The 25,389-nt window shown below is 34.3% G+C and overlaps 1 protein-coding gene across 1 annotated transcript in view; it reads right to left on the reverse strand.

Annotated features, from left to right (window-relative positions):
- Positions 1–294: 294 nt before the first annotated feature.
- LOC143248199 (uncharacterized) overlaps positions 295–25,389 on the reverse strand; it is a 129,169-nt gene continuing 104,074 nt past the window's right edge. Inside the window, exons 3-7 of the mRNA XM_076496631.1 lie at positions 16,413–16,553; positions 14,398–14,509; positions 12,304–12,494; positions 11,270–11,343; positions 295–795 (exon numbers count right to left, since the gene is read on the reverse strand). Coding sequence (XP_076352746.1) covers positions 742–795; positions 11,270–11,343; positions 12,304–12,494; positions 14,398–14,509; positions 16,413–16,553 — 572 coding nt within the window. The 3' untranslated portion in view covers positions 295–741. The remainder of the gene's footprint in view (positions 796–11,269; positions 11,344–12,303; positions 12,495–14,397; positions 14,510–16,412; positions 16,554–25,389) is intronic.

Here is a 25,389-nt window from a genome sequence, read left to right on the forward strand (position 1 = left end):
GCTCCCACGGCTGAAAGGGCGAGCATGTTTGGTGCTATGGGGATTCGAATCTGCGACCCTCAGATTACGAGTCAAACGTCTTAACTCACTTGGCCATACCGGGCCGGGTACATTGAATCCCCAAAATTAGCCACTCACAGTTCTCGTTATAATATCATTTTTGTCCCTCGCTGGGACAGCGTTAAGTTTACGGATTTACAACACTAAAAGTATGGGTTCCATTCCCCTCGGTGGACACAGCAGACAGCCCTATGTGGCTTTGATATGAGAAAAACACGATTAAACACATGTGCTTTTTATTCAGAGTTTCATTTATTTGATACTCCAGTTTGAATACATATCCTTAAGATTTGCGTTAAATAAACATATAGATTTTGAAACTACATAGAACCAAATCGTTCGCAATAACTATCTTTGTTAAATAAAAAATTTAAAACATTCCCAGTTTAAGAAGAAACTTTATAACAGCATCCAAACTGAATCAAATGTAACTCGTGTTGTAGCTCGAACTGACTTCAATAATTTTAAACGCATGATTTTAAACGTTTAATAATTCGTTATGTTTAAAATATCCCTGAAGTTAATGTTAATTACCAATAAACACACACGATTTTAATACGTAACATCTGAAGCGTGTTAAAAACTCAAGTTGTGACGCAACTCTTACGTTAAGACTTTTGGAGTTCTGGGAACCAGTGACAACATTTGTCCTTATACGAGTAAGACGAGAAATTGATTCCATTAGTTCACATTTTGTAATTCGTCTTCTGATGACTTCTCTGTCAGTGGAGTCTCCTAAAAAGTAAAGAGAATATCTACCTTACTTCATGTCGTTAATCTAAAACATTTAAGAAATAAAACTAAACTGGAATTTTGGAAATTTGATAAATTGCTTCCAACCTACTATTTAGAAACTTTTATCTTTTTGTCGTAATTTGAAGCTTCAAACACAGGCCTAAGAAAAGTTTAGTTTGTTTTGAATTTCGAGTAAAGCTACTCAAAGGCTATCTGTGTTAGCCGTCCCTAATTTAGCAGACTAGATCTAGACTAGAGGGAAGACAACTAGTCATCACCACCTACTGCCAATTCTTGGGCTACTCTTTCACCAACGAATAGTCGGATTGACCGTCACATTATAACGCCCCATGGCTGAGAAGAGGGCATGTTTGGTATGACGGAGATTCGAACCAGCGACCCTCAGATCATGAGTCGAAAGCCTTAACCACCCGGCCATGCCAGGCCATACTGGGAAAGGTATACATGTAATTTCAAATAGCATAACTGTATAAACACGTGAGTATTTACTTACGTGTGGAACAAACAAAATACAGGTTTATATTAGAAAATAAATGTAATGTACGTTTATATAAAATTCCTTTGACAAAACTCTAGTATTGTTGTTTTATTTTTCAATAACACTTAGCACTTTTACTAATCCAAACATATGTGTTAAAGTTTATAGAAACATTTCAAAAAGGCCCGGCATGGCTTGGCAAGCAAACATTTAGTGTTTTTACACTTTGAAATCTCACAACACAGATAATAAATAGCAACATTTGTCTGCCACTTTAAGATAATGACACTTAGGGAGATTGACGTATTGAATTTTGTTGTTACTTTAAGGAAGTAATAGTTCTTGACACTTTGGGAGATTGACGTATTGAATTTTGTTGTTTTTAAGGAAGTAATAGTTCTTGACACTTTGGGAGATTGACGTATTGAATTTTGTTGTTACTTTAAGGAAGTAATAGTTCTTGACACTTTGGGAGATTGACGTATTGAATTTTGTTGTTACTTTAAGGAAGTAATAGTTCTTGACACTTTGGGAGATTGACGTATTGAATTTTGTTGTTACTTTAAGGAAGTAATAGTTCTTGACACTTTGGGAGATTGACGTATTGAATTTTGTTGTTACTTTATTGAGGAAGTAATAGTTCTTGACACTTTGGGAGATTGACGTATTGAATTTTGTTGTTACTTTAAGGAAGTAATAGTTCTTGACACTTTGGGAGATTGACGTATTGAATTTTGTTGTTACTTTAAGGAAGTAATAGTTCTTGACACTTTGGGAGATTGACGTATTGAATTTTGTTGTTACTTTAAGGAAGTAATAGTTCTTGACACTTTGGGAGATTGACGTATTGAATTTTGTTGTTACTTTAAGGAAGTAATAGTTCTTGACACTTTGGGAGATTGACGTATTGAATTTTGTTGTTACTTTAAGGAAGTAATAGTTCTTGACACTTTGGGAGATTGACGTATTGAATTTTGTTGTTACTTTAAGGAAGTAATAGTTCTTGACACTTTGGGAGATTGACGTATTGAATTTTGTTGTTAAGGAAGTAATAGTTTGACACTTTGGGAGATTGACGTATTGAATTTTGTTGTTAGTTCTTGACACTTTGGGAGATTGACGTATTGAATTTTGTTGTTACTTTAAGGAAGTAATAGTTCTTGACACTTTGGGAGATTGACGTATTGAATTTTGTTGTTACTTTAAGGAAGTAATAGTTCTTGACACTTTGGGAGATTGACGTATTGAATTTTGTTGTTACTTTAAGGAAGTAATAGTTCTTGACACTTTGGGAGATTGACGTATTGAATTTTGTTGTTACTTTAAGGAAGTAATAGTTCTTGACACTTTGGGAGATTGACGTATTGAATTTTGTTGTTACTTTAAGGAAGTAATAGTTCTTGACACTTTGGGAGATTGACGTATTGAATTTTGTTGTTACTTTAAGGAAGTACATAGTTCTTGACAGTTTTGGGAGATTGACGTATTGAATTTTGTTGTTACTTTAAGGAAGTAATAGTTCTTGACACTTTGGGAGATTGACGTATTGAATTTTGTTGTTACTTTAAGGAAGTAATAGTTCTTGACACTTTGGGAGATTGACGGAGATTGACGTATTGAATTTTTGTTGTTACTTTAAGGAAGTAATAGTTCTTGACACTTTGGGAGATTGACGTATTGAATTTTGTTGTTACTTTAAGGAAGTAATAGTTCTTGACACTTTGGGAGATTGACGTATTGAATTTTGTTGTTACTTTAAGGAAGTAATAGTTCTTGACACTTTGGGAGATTGACGTATTGAATTTTGTTGTTACTTTAAGGAAGTAATAGTTCTTGACACTTTGGGAGATTGACGTATTGAATTTTGTTGTTACTTTAAGGAAGTAATAGTTCTTGACACTTTGGGAGATTGACGTATTGAATTTTGTTGTTACTTTAAGGAAGTAATAGTTCTTGACACTTTGGGAGATTGACGTATTGAATTTTGTTGTTACTTTAAGGAAGTAATAGTTCTTGACACTTTGGGAGATTGACGTATTGAATTTTGTTGTTACTTTAAGGAAGTAATAGTTCTTGACACTTTGGGGGATTGACGTATTGAATTTTGTTGTTACTTTAAGGAAGTAATAGTTCTTGACACTTTGGGAGATTGACGTATTGAATTTTGTTGTTACTTTAAGGAAGTAATAGTTCTTGACACTTTGGGAGATTGACGTATTGAATTTTGTTGTTACTTTAAGGAAGTAATAGTTCTTGACACTTTGGGAGATTGACGTATTGAATTTTGTTGTTACTTTAAGGAAGTAATAGTTCTTGACACTTTGGGAGATTGACGTATTGAATTTTGTTGTTACTTTAAGGAAGTAATAGTTCTTGACACTTTGGGAGATTGACGTATTGAATTTTGTTGTTACTTTAAGGAAGTAATAGTTCTTGACACTTTGGGAGATTGACGTATTGAATTTTGTTGTTACTTTAAGGAAGTAATAGTTCTTGACACTTTGGGAGATTGACGTATTGAATTTTGTTGTTACTTTAAGGAAGTAATAGTTCTTGACACTTTGGGAGATTGACGTATTGAATTTTGTTGTTACTTTAAGGAAGTAATAGTTCTTGACACTTTGGGAGATTGACGTATTGAATTTTGTTGTTACTTTAAGGAAGTAATAGTTCTTGACACTTTGGGAGATTGACGTATTGAATTTTGTTGTTACTTTAAGGAAGTAATAGTTCTTGACACTTTGGGAGATTGACGTATTGAATTTTGTTGTTACTTTAAGGAAGTAATAGTTCTTGACACTTTGGGAGATTGACGTATTGAATTTTGTTGTTACTTTAAGGAAGTAATAGTTCTTGACACTTTGGGAGATTGACGTATTGAATTTTGTTGTTACTTTAAGGCTGGGAGATTGACGTATTGAATAGTTCTTGACACTTTGGGAGTTCGTATTGATTTGTTGTTACTTTAAGGAAGGACACTTGGGAGATTGACGTATTGAATTTTGTTGTTACTTTAAGGAAGTAATAGTTCTTGACACTTTGGGAGATTGACGTATTGAATTTTGTTGTTACTTTAAGGAAGTAATAGTTCTTGACACTTTGGGAGATTGACGTATTGAATTTTGTTGTTACTTTAAGGAAGTAATAGTTCTTGACACTTTGGGAGATTGACGTATTGAATTTTGTTGTTACTTTAAGGAAGTAATAGTTCTTGACACTTTGGGAGATTGACGTATTGAATTTTGTTGTTACTTTAAGGAAGTAATAGTTCTTGACACTTTGGGAGATTGACGTATTGAATTTTGTTGTTACTTTAAGGAAGTAATAGTTCTTGACACTTTGGGAGATTGACGTATTGAATTTTGTTGTTACTTTAAGGAAGTAATAGTTCTTGACACTTTGGGAGATTGACGTATTGAATTTTGTTGTTACTTTAAGGAAGTAATAGTTCTTGACACTTTGGGAGATTGACGTATTGAATTTTGTTGTTACTTTAAGGAAGTAATAGTTCTTGACACTTTGGGAGATTGACGTATTGAATTTTGTTGTTACTTTAAGGAAGTAATAGTTCTTGACACTTTGGGAGATTGACGTATTGAATTTTGTTGTTACTTTAAGGAAGTAATAGTTCTTGACACTTTGGGAGATTGACGTATTGAATTTTGTTGTTACTTTAAGGAAGTAATAGTTCTTGACACTTTGGGAGATTGACGTATTGAATTTTGTTGTTACTTTAAGGAAGTAATAGTTCTTGACACTTTGGGAGATTGACGTATTGAATTTTGTTGTTACTTTAAGGAAGTAATAGTTCTTGACACTTTGGGAGATTGACGTATTGAATTTTGTTGTTACTTTAAGGATTTTTTGTTACTTTAGGGAAGTAATAGTTCTTGACACTTTGGGAGATTGACGTATTGAATTTTGTTGTTACTTTAAGGAAGTAATAGTTCTTGACACTTTGGGAGATTGACGTATTGAATTTTGTTGTTACTTTAAGGAAGTAATAGTTCTTGACACTTTGGGAGATTGACGTATTGAATTTTGTTGTTACTTTAAGGAAGTAATAGTTCTTGACACTTTGGGAGATTGACGTATTGAATTTTGTTGTTACTTTAAGGAAGTAATAGTTCTTGACACTTTGGGAGATTGACGTATTGAATTTTGTTGTTACTTTAAGGAAGTAATAGTTCTTGACACTTTGGGAGATTGACGTACTTTAAGGAAGAATAGTTTTGTTGTTACTTTGAAAGGAAGTAATAGTTCTTGACACTTTGGGAGATTGACGTATTGAATTTTGTTGTTACTTTAAGGAAGTAATAGTTCTTGACACTTTGGGAGATTGACGTATTGAATTTTGTTGTTACTTTAAGGAAGTAATAGTTCTTGACACTTTGGGAGATTGAATTTTGTTGTTATTGGAAGTAATAGTTTTGTTGATTACGTATTGAATTTTGTTGGAAGTAATAGTTCTTGACACTTTGGGAGATTGACGTATTGAATTTTGTTGTTACTTTAAGGAAGTAATAGTTCTTGACACTTTGGGAGATTGACGTATTGAATTTTGTTGTTACTTTAAGGAAGTAATAGTTCTTGACACTTTGGGAGATTGACGTATTGAATTTTGTTGTTACTTTAAGGAAGTAATAGTTCTTGACACTTTGGGAGATTGACGTATTGAATTTTGTTGTTACTTTAAGGAAGTAATAGTTCTTGACACTTTGGGAGATTGACGTATTGAATTTTGTTGTTACTTTAAGGAAGTAATAGTTCTTGACACTTTGGGAGATTGACGTATTGAATTTTGTTGTTACTTTAAGGAAGTAATAGTTCTTGACACTTTGGGAGATTGACGTATTGAATTTTGTTGTTACTTTAAGGAAGTAATAGTTCTTGACACTTTGGGAGATTGACGTATTGAATTTTGTTGTTACTTTAAGGAAGTAATAGTTCTTGACACTTTGGGAGATTGACGTATTGAATTTTGTTGTTACTTTAAGGAAGTAATAGTTCTTGACACTTTGGGAGATTGACGTATTGAATTTTGTTGTTACTTTAAGGAAGTAATAGTTCTTGACACTTTGGGAGATTGACGTATTGAATTTTGTTGTTACTTTAAGGAAGTAATAGTTCTTGACACTTTGGGAGATTGACGTATTGAATTTTGTTGTTACTTTAAGGAAGTTCTTGACACTTTAGTTCGTATTGATTTTGTTGTTACTTTGGAAGTAATAGATTGACTTTGGGAGATTGATTGAATTTTGTTGTTACTTTAAGGAAGTAATAGTTCTTGACACTTTGGGAGATTGACGTATTGAATTTTGTTGTTACTTTAAGGAAGTAATAGTTCTTGACACTTTGGGAGATTGACGTATTGAATTTTGTTGTTACTTTTTTGTTACTTTAAGGAAGTAATAGTTCTTGACACTTTGGGAGATTGACGTATTGAATTTTGTTGTTACTTTAAGGAAGTAATAGTTCTTGACACTTTGGGAGATTGACGTATTGAATTTTGTTGTTACTTTAAGGAAGTAATAGTTCTTGACACTTTGGGAGATTGACGTATTGAATTTTGTTGTTACTTTAAGGAAGTAATAGTTCTTGACACTTTGGGAGATTGACGTATTGAATTTTGTTGTTACTTTAAGGAAGTAATAGTTCTTGACACTTTGGGAGATTGACGTATTGAATTTTGTTGTTACTTTAAGGAAGTAATAGTTCTTGACACTTTGGGAGATTGACGTATTGAATTTTGTTGTTACTTTAAGGAAGTAATAGTTCTTGACACTTTGGGAGATTGACGTATTGAATTTTGTTGTTACTTTAAGGAAGTAATAGTTCACTTTGGGAGATTGACACTTTTTAGGGAGATTGACGTATTGAATTTTGTTGTTACTTTAAGGAAGTAATAGTTCTTGACACTTTGGGAGATTGACGTATTGAATTTTGTTGTTACTTTAAGGAAGTAATAGTTCTTGACACTTTGGGAGATTGACGTATTGAATTTTGTTGTTACTTTAAGGAAGTAATAGTTCTTGACACTTAGGGAGATTGACGTATTGAATTTTGTTGTTACTTTAAGGAAGTAATAGTTCTTGACACTTTGGGGGATTGACGTATTGAATTTTGTTGTTACTTTAAGGAAGCAATAGTTCTTGACACTTGGGAGATTGACGTATTGAATTTTGTTTGTTACTTTAATTGACGTATTGAATTTTGTTGAAGTAATAGTTCTTGACACTTTGGGGAGATTGACGTATTGAATTTTGTTGTTACTTTAAGGAAGTAATAGTTCTTGACACTTTGGGAGATTGACGTATTGAATTTTGTTGTTACTTTAAGGAAGTAATAGTTCTTGACACTTTGGGAGATTGACGTATTGAATTTTGTTGTTACTTTAAGGAAGTAATAGTTCTTGACACTTTGGGAGATTGACGTATTGAATTTTGTTGTTACTTTAAGGAAGTAATAGTTCTTGACACTTTGGGAGATTGACGTATTGAATTTTGTTGTTACTTTAAGGAAGTAATAGTTCTTGACACTTTGGGAGATTGACGTATTGAATTTTGTTGTTACTTTAAGGAAGTAATAGTTCTTGACACTTTGGGAGATTGACGTATTGAATTTTGTTGTTACTTTAAGGAAGTAATAGTTCTTGACACTTTGGGAGATTGACGTATTGAATTTTGTTGTTACTTTAAGGAAGTAATAGTTCTTGACACTTTGGGAGATTGACGTATTGAATTTTGTTGTTACTTTAAGGAAGTAATAGTTCTTGACACTTTGGGAGATTGACGTATTGAATTTTGTTGTTACTTTAAGGAAGTAATAGTTCTTGACACTTTGGGAGATTGACGTATTGAATTTTGTTGTTACTTTAAGGAAGTAATAGTTCTTGACACTTTGGGAGATTGACGTATTGAATTTTGTTGTTACTTTAAGTTCTTGACAAGATTGAATAGTTCTTGACACTTTTGGGAGATTGACGTATTGAATTTTGTTGTTACTTTAAGGAAGTAATAGTTCTTGACACTTTGGGAGATTGACGTATTGAATTTTGTTGTTACTTTAAGGAAGTAATAGTTCTTGACACTTTGGGAGATTGACGTATTGAATTTTGTTGTTACTTTAAGGAAGTAATAGTTCTTGACACTTTGGGAGATTGACGTATTGAATTTTGTTGTTACTTTAAGGAAGTAATAGTTCTTGACACTTTGGGAGATTGACGTATTGAATTTTGTTGTTACTTTAAGGAAGTAATAGTTCTTGACACTTTGGGAGATTGACGTATTGAATTTTGTTGTTACTTTAAGGAAGTAATAGTTCTTGACACTTTGGGAGATTGACGTATTGAATTTTGTTGTTACTTTAAGGAAGTAATAGTTCTTGACACTTTGGGAGATTGACGTATTGAATTTTGTTGTTACTTTAAGGAAGTAATAGTTCTTGACACTTTGGGAGATTGACGTATTGAATTTTGTTGTTACTTTAAGGAAGTAATAGTTCTTGACACTTTGGGAGATTGACGTATTGAATTTTGTTGTTACTTTAAGGAAGTAATAGTTCTTGACACTTTGGGAGATTGACGTATTGAATTTTGTTGTTACTTTAAGGAAGTAATAGTTCTTGACACTTTGGGAGATTGACGTATTGAATTTTGTTGTTACTTTAAGGAAGTAATAGTTCTTGACACTTTGTTACTTTAAGGAGATTGACGTATTGAATTTTGTTGTTACTTTAAGGAAGTAATAGTTCTTGACACTTTGGGAGATTGACGTATTGAATTTTGTTGTTACTTTAAGGAAGTAATAGTTCTTGACACTTTGGGAGATTGACGTATTGAATTTTGTTGTTACTTTAAGGAAGTAATAGTTCTTGACACTTTGGGAGATTGACGTATTGAATTTTGTTGTTACTTTAAGGAAGTAATAGTTCTTGACACTTTGGGAGATTGACGTATTGAATTTTGTTGTTACTTTAAGGAAGTAATAGTTCTTGACACTTTGGGAGATTGACGTATTGAATTTTGTTGTTACTTTAAGGAAGTAATAGTTCTTGACACTTTGGGAGATTGACGTATTGAATTTTGTTGTTACTTTAAGGAAGTAATAGTTCTTGACACTTTGGGAGATTGACGTATTGAATTTTGTTGTTACTTTAAGGAAGTAATAGTTCTTGACACTTTGGGAGATTGACGTATTGAATTTTGTTGTTACTTTAAGGAAGTAATAGTTCTTCTTGGGAGATTGACGTATTGAATTTTGTTGTTACTTTAAGGAAGTAATAGTTCTTGACACTTTGGGAGATTGACGTATTGAATTTTGTTGTTACTTTAAGGAAGTAATAGTTCTTGACACTTTTAAGGGGAATTTTGTTGACTTTAAGGAAGTATTGATATTTTGTTGTTACTTTAAGGAAGTAATAGTTCTTGACACTTTGGGAGATTGACGTATTGAATTTTGTTGTTACTTTAAGGAAGTAATAGTTCTTGACACTTTGGGAGATTGACGTATTGAATTTTGTTGTTACTTTAAGGAAGTAATAGTTCTTGACACTTTGGGAGATTGACGTATTGATATTTTGTTGTTACTTTAAGGAAGTAATAGTTCTTGACACTTTGACGTATTGATTTTGTTGTTACTTTAAGGAAGTAATAGTTCTTGTATTGATTATTTTGTTGTTACTTTAAGGAAGTAATAGTTCTTGACACTTTGGGAGATTGACGTATTGAATTTTGTTGTTACTTTAAGGAAGTAATAGTTCTCAAAGACATTTCGTGTAAAAGTATGTGATTATTTCTAGTGCTCATCGACTGTTAAAGAAATTTGGAAAAACATTAAAAGCCGGGCGTTAAAAGTGGGTAACAGAAAGCACACGTATCGCCATTACTTTGGCTGTTACCACTTTCTTTCAAGTCGTACAAACTCAAAGTATATATCTGTCCATCACCAGGAATCGAATCCTGGATTTCAGCGGGACCTCGTCGTTAAAATATGTTTTTAAGAATTAATTCTAGTTACTTGAACTCGCTGTAAAACCGAAAACGGACCAGAACTATGTTGGAAATATGACTTTTGTAGTGCACTAAGTATCCCCGCTGAGTCAGTGGCAAGTTTAAATTATTACAATGGTAAAGTTCGGGGCTCGAGTCCATTTCGTGGACAGAGATAGCTTATTGTGTAGTTTTACGCTGAAAGAAGAAATGTTACATTATACTAAGTTTCTGAGAGAACAAAATTAAACAGAATATATTCATCATGTTAGAAAAACGCATAGGTTAAAGAAGTAGTGATAAAAATGACCAAAACGTTTTGACTGATTTTCGGGTTTTTTTATTTATTGAAACACAATATCAACTTTCTTTAAAACCGTTCGTGGAAAGTTATTTTGCTACGTTTTTTTACATAGCGTCCCCCCTTTCAAGTAGAACAGAAATATGTCTGTGGACTTAAAGTACTAAAAATCTAGTTTTGATACCCGTGGTTAGAAAAGCACAGATATCCCGTGTGTATCTTTGTGCTTAATTAACTAGAATCAATTATTTACATAACGTATTCACATGCTTTGAGTAACTGTAATTGTTCAACGTTTTAGAAATTGTTCAGTATTAATCCCACATAACTAGATATAACTTATGGTTTAAGAATTGTTCTTACCAAAACAGATTTGTTTGTTTGTTTCTTTGTTCTGAATTTCGCGCAAAGCTACTCGAGGGCTATCTGCGCTAGCCGTCCCTGTTTTAGCAGTGTAAGGCTAGAGGGAAAGCAGCTAGTCATCACTATCCACCGCCAACTCTTGGGCTACTATTTTACCAATGAATAGTGGGATTGACAGTCACATTATAATGCCCCACGACTGAAAGGGCGAGCATTTTGGGGTGACGGGAATTAGAACCCGCGACCCTCATATTACGAGTCGAGTGCCTTAACCACCTGGTCATGCCGGGACCTAACTTACGAAATGATATTTTGTACTTACTTGTTCGTCTTGCGGATCATCTCGGAAGATCTCCGACTGGGATCGCAAAGAACCCAAACTTGTTCGACGGGATCCTGTTTCGATAAATTTAAAGAAAACTGTATTGCTGGTTAGTAACAAGTAACACTGTCAAACTAACATTCAAACCTTGTATTTATTTCGTACTAAACATATTTAGAATTAATTACAAATGCTCTTTGACGGAACTGTGTTCCTTTGAACACAGACTCGGCATGGCTAGGTGGGTTAAGGCGTTCGACTCGCAATCTGAGTGTCGCGGGTTCGAATCCCCGTCGCACCAAACATACTCACCCTCAGTCATGGAGGCGTTGTAATGTGACGATCAATCCCACTATTCGTTGGTAAAAGAGTAGCCCAAGAGTTGGCGGTGAGTGGTGATGACTAGCTGCCTTCCCTCTAGTTTTACATTGCTAAATTAGGGATGGCTAGCCCAAATAGCCCTCGAGTAGCTTTGCGCGAAATTCAAAACAAACAAACAAATCCTTTGAACACGAAGTTTTTGTTTTCAACAGGCGATTGGTAACAATGTATAATAATAACAATATATAACACCTTTTGAACGCTTTCATTTGCTTGTTACTGTTATGTACTCAGAATTATAAACGCATTTATCGAGTTTGCACCGTTCAACAGAAGAAAGACCTTCCTTAAATAGGGCTTTAATTGTTCTGTGAAAAGACAGGGAACTAGCTTCTCACTACTTTACCGTTCTGTGATCCTGTTAAACCCTCAGAACAGTAGTGTTAATAACATATTGTTTGGTTGTTATTAACAGTGACGCAGAATATGTTGTTGTTTTTATTTTTATAAAATATTGTTGATTTGTTGGATACATTTGTTAATTTCCGCACTTTTCATATAAACGGGCAGTTTACCAATATAAATTGTGTTTTCTAACAACAATAAAATAAACTAACAGCACTTTTTGTTGCTCAAGAGATTTTTAAATCAAACAAATTGTCCAATTCCTGATTTTCCAAAACAGAGCAAAATTGTGTAGAGATTAAGCTTACCAGCTGAAGTTGGGGCCACTAACGTAGAGTAGCAGCTCACTCTCGGTGATCCAGACGTGCCCACGTGACAGTTGCTACACCTTGATGGACGCCGTGACTGCGACATTGAAGGTGACTCCTCCATTTCTGTTAAAACTACAGAGGGCGCAGTAACGTCTGCAAGTCCTTCTCTATTTCGTACAAATTTCTTTCTACATTTATGATAAAAGAAAGTTATGAACACATCTATAAGTACACTAATTATTTCTTAATTTTAGTTTCATGTTTTTAAAAACGCGCCGAATAATTATGTGTATTAATAACTCTTCTTTTGTTAACCTGAAGATGACCTGAGAAGGTTAAAACGTTATTCTCGGCTTTATTAGTAAAAGTATTAATACTCACATTAGCCGTTCTGAGATACATGTATTAAAAAATTCGTAATAATTCTAGGCTTAACATGGCCTAGTAGTCAAAGTATTGGACCGGCAAGTTATAAGTACTGGGTTTGAATCCCCGTAACGATCGCGCTTTTAGTCGTGGGGGGTGTTATAATGTGACGATCAATCCGCTTCTAAAAAGAGCAGCCCAAGAGTTTGTTAGCTGTTTTCTCCGTAGTCTAAATTAGGGACGGCTAGTTCCGAGTAGCTTTTCGCAGAATTAAAGAAAACAAACATAAAAATGACTCAATATAATATAATTATTACTGATTTATACTAATAAGTCGAAATATAGTGACGTCACACTTACATTCAGTGTCACTCTTCTGAGCATGCGTACTGATAACATTATAAATAATGAGTCAGAAACTGAGAAAACTTGCATTTTAATCTATAGTAGTGTCTGGTATTAATTCTGGAATATTTTTATATAACGATATTCGCACGTTTAGGTGCAAAGAATAGTGCTCGACTCGCAATCTGAGGGTTGCAGGTTCAAGTCCCGGTGGCACCAAACATGTTCGCCCTTTCAGCCATGGAGACGTTATAATGTAACAGTCAATCTCAATATTCGTTGGTAAAAGAGTAGCCCAAGATTTGGCGGTGGGTGGTGATCACTAGTCTTACGCTGCAAAATTAGGGATGGCTAGCGCAGATAGCTCTCGTGTAGCTTTGCGCGAAATTCAAACCAAACCAAACCATTCATCATGCTCCATGTTGAACAAAAGACAAATTAACAAAGAAATGAGTATTTGCTGCACAATTATTATCAATGCCTTAGTGCAGCTACTAGTTTGACTGATAATTTTGATTTCATTTCTCTGAGTCGCACGCTCAGTTTTTTTTTAGCCGCAACTTTTACACTGACATTATTTTTCGATTACATATTATTACGCTCTGTCAAAACACATCAATAAACTACAGTAAATGAAAATAACATTCGATAGTAACCAACACTAGCTTTATTCAAAACACAGAAATACTTCACAGAAACAACCAGATTATTTAAAGTAAAGGATTTTAGTTTTCCTTTCTAAAACAGTGTTAATAAATTCCGTTATAGTAACGCCATGGAATCTAACTTAACAGTTTCATGTTATCAACCTCATGCAGGCGTATCAACATCATTATTTAGGCTAATTGTTAAACTAATATCACGTTACGCTAAAAGTTCTTTAGTTAATATAATTTCATAATGTTCAGCAAGTTGTTCTTAAAAACTTGGCAATGATTAATCAATAATAACCGTCTCCCCTTATGATTCTTTTGAAAATTTGAGCCAAAAACTGCTTATGTAGTTTGTTTAGCCCCACCAATAGTTATATATCTACGTGAATTAACCCTATAATTCTGCTGCTGTTCTAAGTAAGCTGTCTTTAATCCAAATGACAAAATGTGAAAAAAGGTTACACTTTTACTCTTGGGTAACACTGTATTAAAATCTTTGACCAATAACTTACGTGACTTTTTGAGTAGGCGTGTTCAAAACGTTTGGTTCAAATTGAGTGTATTTAGTTGAATAACTTTGCACATATGATTTAGAACAAAGTTGACACGTGACTGTAGATTGTAAAGGTTATCAGTGTGCCTAATCTAAAAAAATACATAAAAATTAAGTTTGTTTTTCTAATTAATAAAGCTTCCTAACTTCGAGAACAAACAAATCCAACCTTACCTGTTGAACAGTGTGAGAATAAAACAAAATAGAATGGTTCCGGCCATAACACCTAAAACTATTATTATAACAGTGGTTATGCCGGGACTTCCCAGGATTCCGTTTGTTCCAGCTGAAAAGCAAATACATAATTGTTTAATCAGTCGTATAACAAGACTTTGCTATATTTATAGACAGTTACATTTTTGTAACTTAAATTTGCTGTGAAAAGTTGTATGTTACTTATCGTATGTTTTCAAATAGAATGATCTATATCCTATAGCTAATTGTTATACGACATATTAGATTATCACAATCAACAGAATAATTGTCTTGATGTATCCAGATATCTGTAGTAAAATTGAACAGAAGTTACTGAGTTGTGTCCACTGAAAGGATCGAACTCTAAATTTCAGCGTTATAATTCTTGTCCATTCATACTTTTGCGTACTTGCAATTCATTCTGTATTTATAACAGTTAATTATATGTCTTTGAATTAAAATATTTCGACAGCTTTATTCCTGTTACTCCTTGGTTCGCGACCCGTTACTGTTAAAAATAAAAGCCCACCCGTGGCACAGCGCTTACATCCGGCTTTGATTCCGTGGTGAGCAGAACAAAGATAGCCCATTGTGTAGCTTTGTACTGAATTCTAAACAAACCAAAAAAATTGAAATAAAAACCGAGTTTCGCACTTTGAGGTCGTGGATACGTTATAGGAATGACAGTCAAATCCCACTGTTTAGTTAGATTAGTCCACGAATTCACGATGGATGTTTAACTGATTGTCATTTCTATTGCCTCTCACTTCAAAATTAGCAACAGATAGCCCTCCAGTAGCTTTGCGCGAAATTCAAAGACAATCTACTTGTTGTTAGTAGGTGTATCTTATGATAGGTTAAAACTGTTCTTAAACAATTGATATTCTGTGTTGATATATTTTTCTTTTCAAACTGTTTGTGTTTTATGTGTCTGTAAAAATTTAGTGTTTTTATTAGCATCCCTTATATTTCTGTTAATTATTATGTTTTTGTTAATCAAAGATTAAACAGAATTTATTTTATTATTAAACACCATGTCGAACATTATGCACGAGATCTTGCAACATGAGGATTGGATTGGTTTGTTTTGAATTTCGCGCAAAGCTACACGAGGGCTATCTACGCTAGTAGTCCGTAATTAAGCAGTGTAAGACTAGAGAGAGGGAAGCTAGTCATCGCCATTCACCGCCAACTCTTGGACTACTCTTTTATAAAGGAATAGTGGGACTGACCGTAACATTATAACGCCCCCAAGGATGAACGGGCGAGCACTTTTGGTGTGACGGAGATTCGAACTTGCGACCCTAGGATTACGAGTGCCTTCACCACCTGGCCATGCCGGGCCTGTAACATGAGGTAAAAATCAGTCGACCTCAATTCATTTACCTTTTGTTTGTACTGCAATAAAAGAGTGTTAGAAGCTTTAACGCACTATTAACGTAATAAAACTTTAGTAAAAAGAATGGACAGGGTACAGAATATAACAATTACTGTTTCATAATATTAGGCTTTGTTGTTCTTTTTGTAAATTTCCCGCAAAGCTACACCAGGGCTATCTGCACTAGCCGTCCCGAATTTAGCAGTGTAAGAGTAGAGGGAAAGCAGCTTGTCATCACTATCCACCGCCAACTCTTGGGCTACCTTTTTAACCTGGCCCAGCATGGCCAGATGGTTAAGGTGCTCTAGTCTTAAACCGAGAGTTGCGGGTTCGAATCCCTATCAAACCAAACATGCTCAACCTTTCAGCCGTGAAAGCGTTATAATGTAACGGTCAATCCCATTATTCGTTGGTGAAAGAGAAGCCCAAGAGTTGGCGGTGGGTGGTGATGACTAGCTGCCTTCTCTCTAGTCTTACACTGCTAAATTAGGAACGGCTAGCAGAGATAGCCCTCGAGTAGCTTTGCGCGAAACTAAAAAAGAAACAATATTTTTTGTTGCTACATCGACGTCACGTGATTTTATTGTAGACGTGTATTTCACAAGTTAATACTCACTATGAATGCAGAGTTCTTCCCCTGCTACGACATGATTTATAAATCCCTGCTCACAACGACATACCCCTTCGTTACATATCGTATTCTCGTCATAAAAAGTACAGGATTCTGTAAATTTGCAGTTTTCCAGTAGTCTGGCTGCTGTGAAAGAATAAATTGGAATCTCTTATATTTTCCATTTGTAATAACAGTCATGTTCAAAATATATATGTAAAAACGGCTCGATTGGGTTGATAAAATATTTTACGTAGAGAAGCGAACAACGTTTTAAACTGCTCTGGACATCATCAGGTTCACAAAGAAGGAAAGAGGTAACTGACCGGAAGCTGACCACATGTTTTAACATATATATTTTTCTCTACAAGTGGGCTTTCTCGACATCACTGATTTATATTCAAATCATAATTGCCTTCTTTAGCTAAATCCATCAATACATAGTTAAAATTTGGTATTATTCTCTCGTCTTCTTGTGAAAAGTGTGATGTTTGGTATTATTCTCTCGTCTTCTTGTGAAAAGTGTGATGTTTGGTATTATTCTCTCGTCTTCTTGTGAAAAGTGTGATGTTTGGTATTATTCTCTCGTCTTCTTGTGAAAAGTGTGATGTTTGGTATTATTCTCTCGTCTTCTTGTGAAAAGTGTGATGTTTGGTATTATTCTCTCGTCTTCTTGTGAAAAGTGTGATGCTTTGTATTATTCTCTCGTCTTCTTGTGAAAAGTGTGATGTTTGGTATTATTCTCTCGTCTTCTTGTGAAAAGTGTGATGCTTTGTATTATTCTCTCGTCTTCTTGTGAAAAGTGTGATGCTTTGTATTATTCTCTCGTCTTCTTGTGAAAAGTGTGATGCTTTGTATTATTCTCTCGTCTTCTTGTGAAAAGTGTGATGCTTTGTATTATTCTCTCGTCTTCTTGTGAAAAGTGTGATGCTTTGTATTATTCTCTCGTCTTCTTGTGAAAAGTGTGATGTTTTGTATTATTCTCTCGTCTTCTTGTGAAAAGTGTGATGTTTGGTATTATTCTCTCGTCTTCTTGTGAAAAGTGTGATGTTTGGTATTATTCTCTCGTCTTCTTGTGAAAAGTGTGATGTTTTGTATTATTCTCTCGTCTTCTTGTGAAAAGTGTGATGTTTGGTATTATTCTCTCGTCTTCTTGTGAAAAGTGTGATGCTTTGTATTATTCTCTCGTCTTCTTGTGAAAAGTGTGATGCTTTGTATTATTCTCTCGTCTTCTTGTGAAAAGTGTGATGCTTTGTATTATTCTCTCGTCTTCTTGTGAAAAGTGTGATGCTTTGTATTATTCTCTCGTCTTCTTGTGAAAAGTGTGATGTTTGGTATTATTCTCTCGTCTTCTTGTGAAAAGTGTGATGCTTTGTATTATTCTCTCGTCTTCTTGTGAAAAGTGTGATGTTTTGTATTATTCTCTCGTCTTCTTGTGAAAAGTGTGATGCTTTGTATTATTCTCTCGTCTTCTTGTGAAAAGTGTGATGATGTTTGGTATTATTCTCTCGTCTTCTTGTGAAAAGTGTGATGTTTGGTATTATTCTCTCGTCTTCTTGTGAAAAGTGTGATGTTTGGTATTATTCTCTCGTCTTGTGAAAGTGTGATGTTTGGTATTTTCTTGTGAAAGTGTGATGTTTGGTATTATTCTCTCGTCTTCTTGTGAAAAGTGTGATGTTTGTATTATTCTCTCGTCTTCTTGTGAAAAGTGTGATGTTTGGTATTATTCTCTCGTCTTCTTGTGAAAAGTGTGATGCTTTGTATTATTCTCTCGTCTTCTTGTGAAAAGTGTGATGTTTGGTATTATTCTCTCGTCTTCTTGTGAAAAGTGTGATGCTTTGTATTATTCTCTCGTCTTCTTGTGAAAAGTGTGATGCTTTGTATTATTCTCTCGTCTTCTTGTGAAAAGTGTGATGCTTTGTATTATTCTCTCGTCTTCTTGTGAAAAGTGTGATGCTTTGGTATTATTCTCTCGTCTTCTTGTGAAAAGTGTGATGCTTTGTATTATTCTCTCGTCTTCTTGTGAAAAAAAGTGTGATGCTTTGTATTATTCTCTCGTCTTCTTGTAAAAAGTGTGATGCTTTGTATTATTCTCTCGTCTTCTTGTGAAAAGTGTTTGATTCTCTCGTCTTCTTGTGAAAAGTGTGATGCTTTGTATTATTCTCTCGTCTTCTTGTGAAAAGTGTGATGTTTGGTATTATTCTCTCGTCTTCTTGTGAAAAGTGTGATGTTTGGTATTATTCTCTCGTCTTCTTGTGAAAAGTGTGATGCTTTGTATTATTCTCTCGTCTTCTTGTGAAAAGTGTGATGCTTTGTATTATTCTCTCGTCTTCTTGTGAAAAGTGTGATGCTTTGTATTATTCTCTCGTCTTCTTGTGAAAAGTGTGATGCTTTGTATTATTCTCTCGTCTTCTTGTGAAAAGTGTGATGTTTGTATTATTCTCTCGTCTTCTTGTGAAAAGTGTGATGTTTTGTATTATTCTCTCGTCTTCTTGTGAAAAGTGTGATGTTTGGTATTATTCTCTCGTCTTCTTGTGAAAAGTGTGATGTTTTGTATTATTCTCTCGTCTTCTTGTGAAAAGTGTGATGTTTGGTATTATTCTCTCGTCTTCTTGTGAAAAGTGTGATGTTTTGTATTATTCTCTCGTCTTCTTGTGAAAAGTGTGATGCTTTGTATTATTCTCTCGTCTTCTTGTGAAAAGTGTGATGCTTTGTATTATTCTCTCGTCTTCTTGTGAAAAGTGTGATGCTTTGTATTATTCTCTCGTCTTCTTGTGAAAAGTGTGATGTTTGGTATTATTCTCTCGTCTTCTTGTGAAAAGTGTGATGCTTTGTATTATTCTCTCGTCTTCTTGTGAAAAGTGTGATGCTTTGTATTATTCTCTCGTCTTCTTGTGAAAAGTGTGATGCTTTGTATTATTCTCTCGTCTTCTTGTGAAAAGTGTGATGCTTTGTATTATTCTCTCGTCTTCTTGTGAAAAGTGTGATGTTTGGTATTATTCTCTCGTCTTCTTGTGAAAAGTGTGATGTTTGGTATTATTCTCTCGTCTTCTTGTGAAAAGTGTGATGCTTTGTATTATTCTCTCGTCTTCTTGTGAAAAGTGTGATGTTTGGTATTATTCTCTCGTCTTCTTGTGAAAAGTGTGATGTTTGGTATTATTCTCTCGTCTTCTTGTGAAAAGTGTGATGTTTGGTATTATTCTCTCGTCTTCTTGTGAAAAGTGTGATGTTTGGTATTATTCTCTCGTCTTCTTGTGAAAAGTGTGATGTTTGGTATTATTCTCTCGTCTTCTTGTGAAAAGTGTGATGTTTGGTATTATTCTCTCGTCTTCTTGTGAAAAGTGTGATGTTTGGTATTATTCTCTCGTCTTCTTGTGAAAAGTGTGATGTTTGGTATTATTCTCTCGTCTTCTTGTGAAAAGTGTGATGTTTGTATTATTCTCTCGTCTTCTTGTGAAAAGTGTGATGCTTTGTATTATTCTCTCGTCTTCTTGTGAAAAGTGTGATGCTTTGTATTATTCTCTCGTCTTCTTGTGAAAAGTGTGATGCTTTGTATTATTCTCTCGTCTTCTTGTGAAAAGTGTGATGCTTTGTATTATTCTCTCGTCTTCTTGTGAAAAGTGTGATGCTTTGTATTATTCTCTCGTCTTCTTGTGAAAAGTGTGATGTTTGGTATTATTCTCTCGTCTTCTTGTGAAAAGTGTGATGCTTTGTATTATTCTCTCGTCTTCTTGTGAAAAGTGTGATGCTTTGTATTATTCTCTCGTCTTCTTGTGAAAAGTGTGATGCTTTGTATTATTCTCTCGTCTTCTTGTGAAAAGTGTGATGCTTTGTATTATTCTCTCGTCTTCTTGTGAAAAGTGTGATGTTTGTATTATTCTCTCGTCTTCTTGTGAAAAGTGTGATGTTTTGTATTATTCTCTCGTCTTCTTGTGAAAAGTGTGATGTTTGGTATTATTCTCTCGTCTTCTTGTGAAAAGTGTGATGTTTGGTATTATTCTCTCGTCTTCTTGTGAAAAGTGTGATGTTTTGTATTATTCTCTCGTCTTGTGAAAAGTGTGATGCTTTGTATTATTCTCTCGTCTTCTTGTGAAAAGTGTGATGTTTTGTATTATTCTCTCGTCTTCTTGTGAAAAGTGTGATGCTTTGTATTATTCTCTCGTCTTCTTGTGAAAAGTGTGATGCTTTGTATTATTCTCTCGTCTTCTTGTGAAAAGTGTGATGCTTTGTATTATTCTCTCGTCTTCTTGTGAAAAGTGTGATGCTTTGTATTATTCTCTCGTCTTCTTGTGAAAAGTGTGATGCTTTGTATTATTCTCTCGTCTTCTTGTGAAAAGTGTGATGCTTTGTATTATTCTCTCGTCTTCTTGTGAAAAGTGTGATGCTTTGTATTATTCTCTCGTCTTCTTGTGAAAAGTGTGATGCTTTGTATTATTCTCTCGTCTTCTTGTGAAAAGTGTGAGTGTGATGCTTTGTATTATTCTCTCGTCTTCTTGTGAAAAGTGTGATGCTTTGTATTATTCTCTCGTCTTCTTGTGAAAAGTGTGATGCTTTGTATTATTCTCTCGTCTTCTTGTGAAAAGTGTGATGCTTTGTATTATTCTCTCGTCTTCTTGTGAAAAGTGTGATGCTTTGTATTATTCTCTCGTCTTCTTGTGAAAAGTGTGATGCTTTGTATTATTCTCTCGTCTTCTTGTGAAAAGTGTGATGTTTGTATTATTCTCTCGTCTTCTTGTGAAAAGTGTGATGTTTGGTATTATTCTCTCGTCTTCTTGTGAAAAGTGTGATGTTTGGTATTATTCTCTCGTCTTCTTGTGAAAAGTGTGATGTTTGGTATTATTCTCTCGTCTTCTTGTGAAAAGTGTGATGTTTGGTATTATTCTCTCGTCTTCTTGTGAAAAGTGTGATGTTTGGTATTATTCTCTCGTCTTCTTGTGAAAAGTGTGATGTTTGGTATTATTCTCTCGTCTTCTTGTGAAAAGTGTGATGTTTGGTATTATTCTCTCGTCTTCTTGTGAAAAGTGTGATGTTTTGTATTATTCTCTCGTCTTCTTGTGAAAAGTGTGATGTTTGGTATTATTCTCTCGTCTTCTTGTGAAAAGTGTGATGCTTTGTATTATTCTCTCGTCTTCTTGTGAAAAGTGTGATGCTTTGTATTATTCTCTCGTCTTCTTGTGAAAAGTGTGATGCTTTGTATTATTCTCTCGTCTTCTTGTGAAAAGTGTGATGTTTGTATTATGTCTTCTTTGTATTATTCTCTCGTCTTCTTGTGAAAAGTGTGATGCTTTGTATTATTCTCTCGTCTTCTTGTGAAAAGTGTGATGTTTGGTATTATTCTCTCGTCTTCTTGTGAAAAGTGTGATGTTTGGTATTATTCTCTCGTCTTCTTGTGAAAAGTGTGATGCTTTGTATTATTCTCTCGTCTTCTTGTGAAAAGTGTGATGCTTTGTATTATTCTCTGTCTTCTTTGAAAAGTGTGATGCTTTGTATTATTCTCTCGTCTTCTTGTGAAAAGTGTGATGTTTTGTATTATTCTCTCGTCTTCTTGTGAAAAGTGTGATGCTTTGTATTATTCTCTCGTCTTCTTGTGAAAAGTGTGATGTTTTGTATTTCTCTGTCTTCTTGTGAAAAGTGTGATGTTTGGTATTATTCTCTCGTCTTCTTGTGAAAAGTGTGATGTTTGGTATTATTCTCTCGTCTTCTTGTGAAAAGTGTGATGTTTGGTATTATTCTCTCGTCTTCTTGTGAAAAGTGTGATGTTTTGTATTATTCTCTCGTCTTCTTGTGAAAAGTGTGATGTTTGGTATTATTCTCTCGTCTTCTTGTGAAAAGTGTGATGTTTTGTATTATTCTCTCGTCTTCTTGTGAAAAGTGTGATGCTTTGTATTATTCTCTCGTCTTCTTGTGAAAAGTGTGATGCTTTGTATTATTCTCTCGTCTTCTTGTGAAAAGTGTGATGCTTTGTATTATTCTCTCGTCTTCTTGTGAAAAGTGTGATGCTTTGTATTATTCTCTCGTCTTCTTGTGAAAAGTGTGATGCTTTGTATTATTCTCTCGTCTTCTTGTGAAAAGTGTGATGCTTTGTATTATTCTCTCGTCTTCTTGTGAAAAGTGTGATGCTTTTGTATTATTCTCTCGTCTTCTTGTGAAAAGTGTGATGCTTTGTATTATTCTCTCGTCTTCTTGTGAAAAGTGTGATGCTTTGTATTATTCTCTCGTCTTCTTGTGAAAAGTGTGATGCTTTGTATTATTCTCTCGTCTTCTTGTGAAAAGTGTGATGTTTGGTATTATTCTCTCGTCTTCTTGTGAAAAGTGTGATGTTTGGTATTATTCTCTCGTCTTCTTGTGAAAAGTGTGATGTTTGTATTATTCTCTCGTCTTCTTGTGAAAAGTGTGATGTTTTGTATTATTCTCTCGTCTTCTTGTGAAAAGTGTGATGTTTGGTATTATTCTCTCGTCTTCTTGTGAAAAGTGTGATGTTTGGTATTATTCTCTCGTCTTCTTGTGAAAAGTGTGATGTTTGGTATTATTCTCTCGTCTTCTTGTGAAAAGTGTGATGCTTTGTATTATTCTCTCGTCTTCTTGTGAAAAGTGTGATGTTTGGTATTATTCTCTCGTCTTCTTGTGAAAAGTGTGATGTTTGTATTATTCTCTCGTCTTCTTGTGAAAAGTGTGATGCTTTGTATTATTCTCTCGTCTTCTTGTGAAAAGTGTGATGCTTTGTATTATTCTCTCGTCTTCTTGTGAAAAGTGTGATGCTTTGTATTATTCTCTCGTCTTCTTGTGAAAAGTGTGATGCTTTGTATTATTCTCTCGTCTTCTTGTGAAAAGTGTGATGCTTTGTATTATTCTCTCGTCTTCTTGTGAAAAGTGTGATGCTTTGTATTATTCTCTCGTCTTCTTGTGAAAAGTGTGATGCTTTGTATTATTCTCTCGTCTTCTTGTGAAAAGTGTGATGTTTGGTATTATTCTCTCGTCTTCTTGTGAAAAGTGTGATGCTTTGTATTATTCTCTCGTCTTCTTGTGAAAAGTGTGATGCTTTGTATTATTCTCTCGTCTTCTTGTGAAAAGTGTGATGCTTTGTATTATTCTCTCGTCTTCTTGTGAAAAGTGTGATGCTTTGTATTATTCTCTCGTCTTCTTGTGAAAAGTGTGATGCTTTGTATTATTCTCTCGTCTTCTTGTGAAAAGTGTGATGTTTGGTATTATTCTCTCGTCTTCTTGTGAAAAGTGTGATGTTTGGTATTATTCTCTCGTCTTCTTGTGAAAAGTGTGATGTTTGGTATTATTCTCTCGTCTTCTTGTGAAAAGTGTGATGTTTGTATTATTCTCTCGTCTTCTTGTGAAAAGTGTGATGTTTTGTATTATTCTCTCGTCTTCTTGTGAAAAGTGTGATGTTTGGTATTATTCTCTCGTCTTCTTGTGAAAAGTGTGATGTTTGGTATTATTCTCTCGTCTTCTTGTGAAAAGTGTGATGCTTTGTATTATTCTCTCGTCTTCTTGTGAAAAGTGTGATGCTTTGTATTATTCTCTCGTCTTCTTGTGAAAAGTGTGATGTTTTGTATTATTCTCTCGTCTTCTTGTGAAAAGTGTGATGCTTTGTATTATTCTCTCGTCTTCTTGTGAAAAGTGTGATGCTTTGTATTATTCTCTCGTCTTCTTGTGAAAAGTGTGATGCTTTGTATTATTCTCTCGTCTTCTTGTGAAAAGTGTGATGCTTTGTATTATTCTCTCGTCTTCTTGTGAAAAGTGTGATGCTTTGTATTATTCTCTCGTCTTCTTGTGAAAAGTGTGATGCTTTGTATTATTCTCTCGTCTTCTTGTGAAAAGTGTGATGCTTTGTATTATTCTCTCGTCTTCTTGTGAAAAGTGTGATGCTTTGTATTATTCTCTCGTCTTCTTGTGAAAAGTGTGATGCTTTGTATTATTCTCTCGTCTTCTTGTGAAAAGTGTGATGCTTTGTATTATTCTCTCGTCTTCTTGTGAAAAGTGTGATGCTTTGTATTATTCTCTCGTCTTCTTGTGAAAAGTGTGATGTTTGGTATTATTCTCTCGTCTTCTTGTGAAAAGTGTGATGTTTGGTATTATTCTCTCGTCTTCTTGTGAAAAGTGTGATGCTTTGTATTATTCTCTCGTCTTCTTGTGAAAAGTGTGATGTTTGGTATTATTCTCTCGTCTTCTTGTGAAAAGTGTGATGTTTGGTATTATTCTCTCGTCTTCTTGTGAAAAGTGTGATGCTTTGTATTATTCTCTCGTCTTCTTGTGAAAAGTGTGATGCTTTGTATTATTCTCTCGTCTTCTTGTGAAAAGTGTGATGCTTTGTATTATTCTCTCGTCTTCTTGTGAAAAGTGTGATGCTTTGTATTATTCTCTCGTCTTCTTGTGAAAAGTGTGATGCTTTGTATTATTCTCTCGTCTTCTTGTGAAAAGTGTGATGCTTTGTATTATTCTCTCGTCTTCTTGTGAAAAGTGTGATGTTTTGTATTATTCTCTCGTCTTCTTGTGAAAAGTGTGATGTTTGGTATTATTCTCTCGTCTTCTTGTGAAAAGTGTGATGTTTGGTATTATTCTCTCGTCTTCTTGTGAAAAGTGTGATGTTTGGTATTATTCTCTCGTCTTCTTGTGAAAAGTGTGATGTTTGGTATTATTCTCTCGTCTTCTTGTGAAAAGTGTGATGTTTGGTATTATTCTCTCGTCTTCTTGTGAAAAGTGTGATGTTTGGTATTATTCTCTCGTCTTCTTGTGAAAAGTGTGATGTTTGGTATTATTCTCTCGTCTTCTTGTGAAAAGTGTGATGTTTGGTATTATTCTCTCGTCTTCTTGTGAAAAGTGTGATGTTTGGTATTATTCTCTCGTCTTCTTGTGAAAAGTGTGATGTTTGGTATTATTCTCTCGTCTTCTTGTGAAAAGTGTGATGTTTGGTATTATTCTCTCGTCTTCTTGTGAAAAGTGTGAGTGTATTATTCTCTCGTCTTCTTGTGAA

This window comes from Tachypleus tridentatus, chromosome 4 (assembly GCF_004210375.1).
Source record: "Tachypleus tridentatus isolate NWPU-2018 chromosome 4, ASM421037v1, whole genome shotgun sequence".
Classification (NCBI taxonomy): Eukaryota; Metazoa; Arthropoda; class Merostomata; order Xiphosura; family Limulidae; genus Tachypleus; species Tachypleus tridentatus.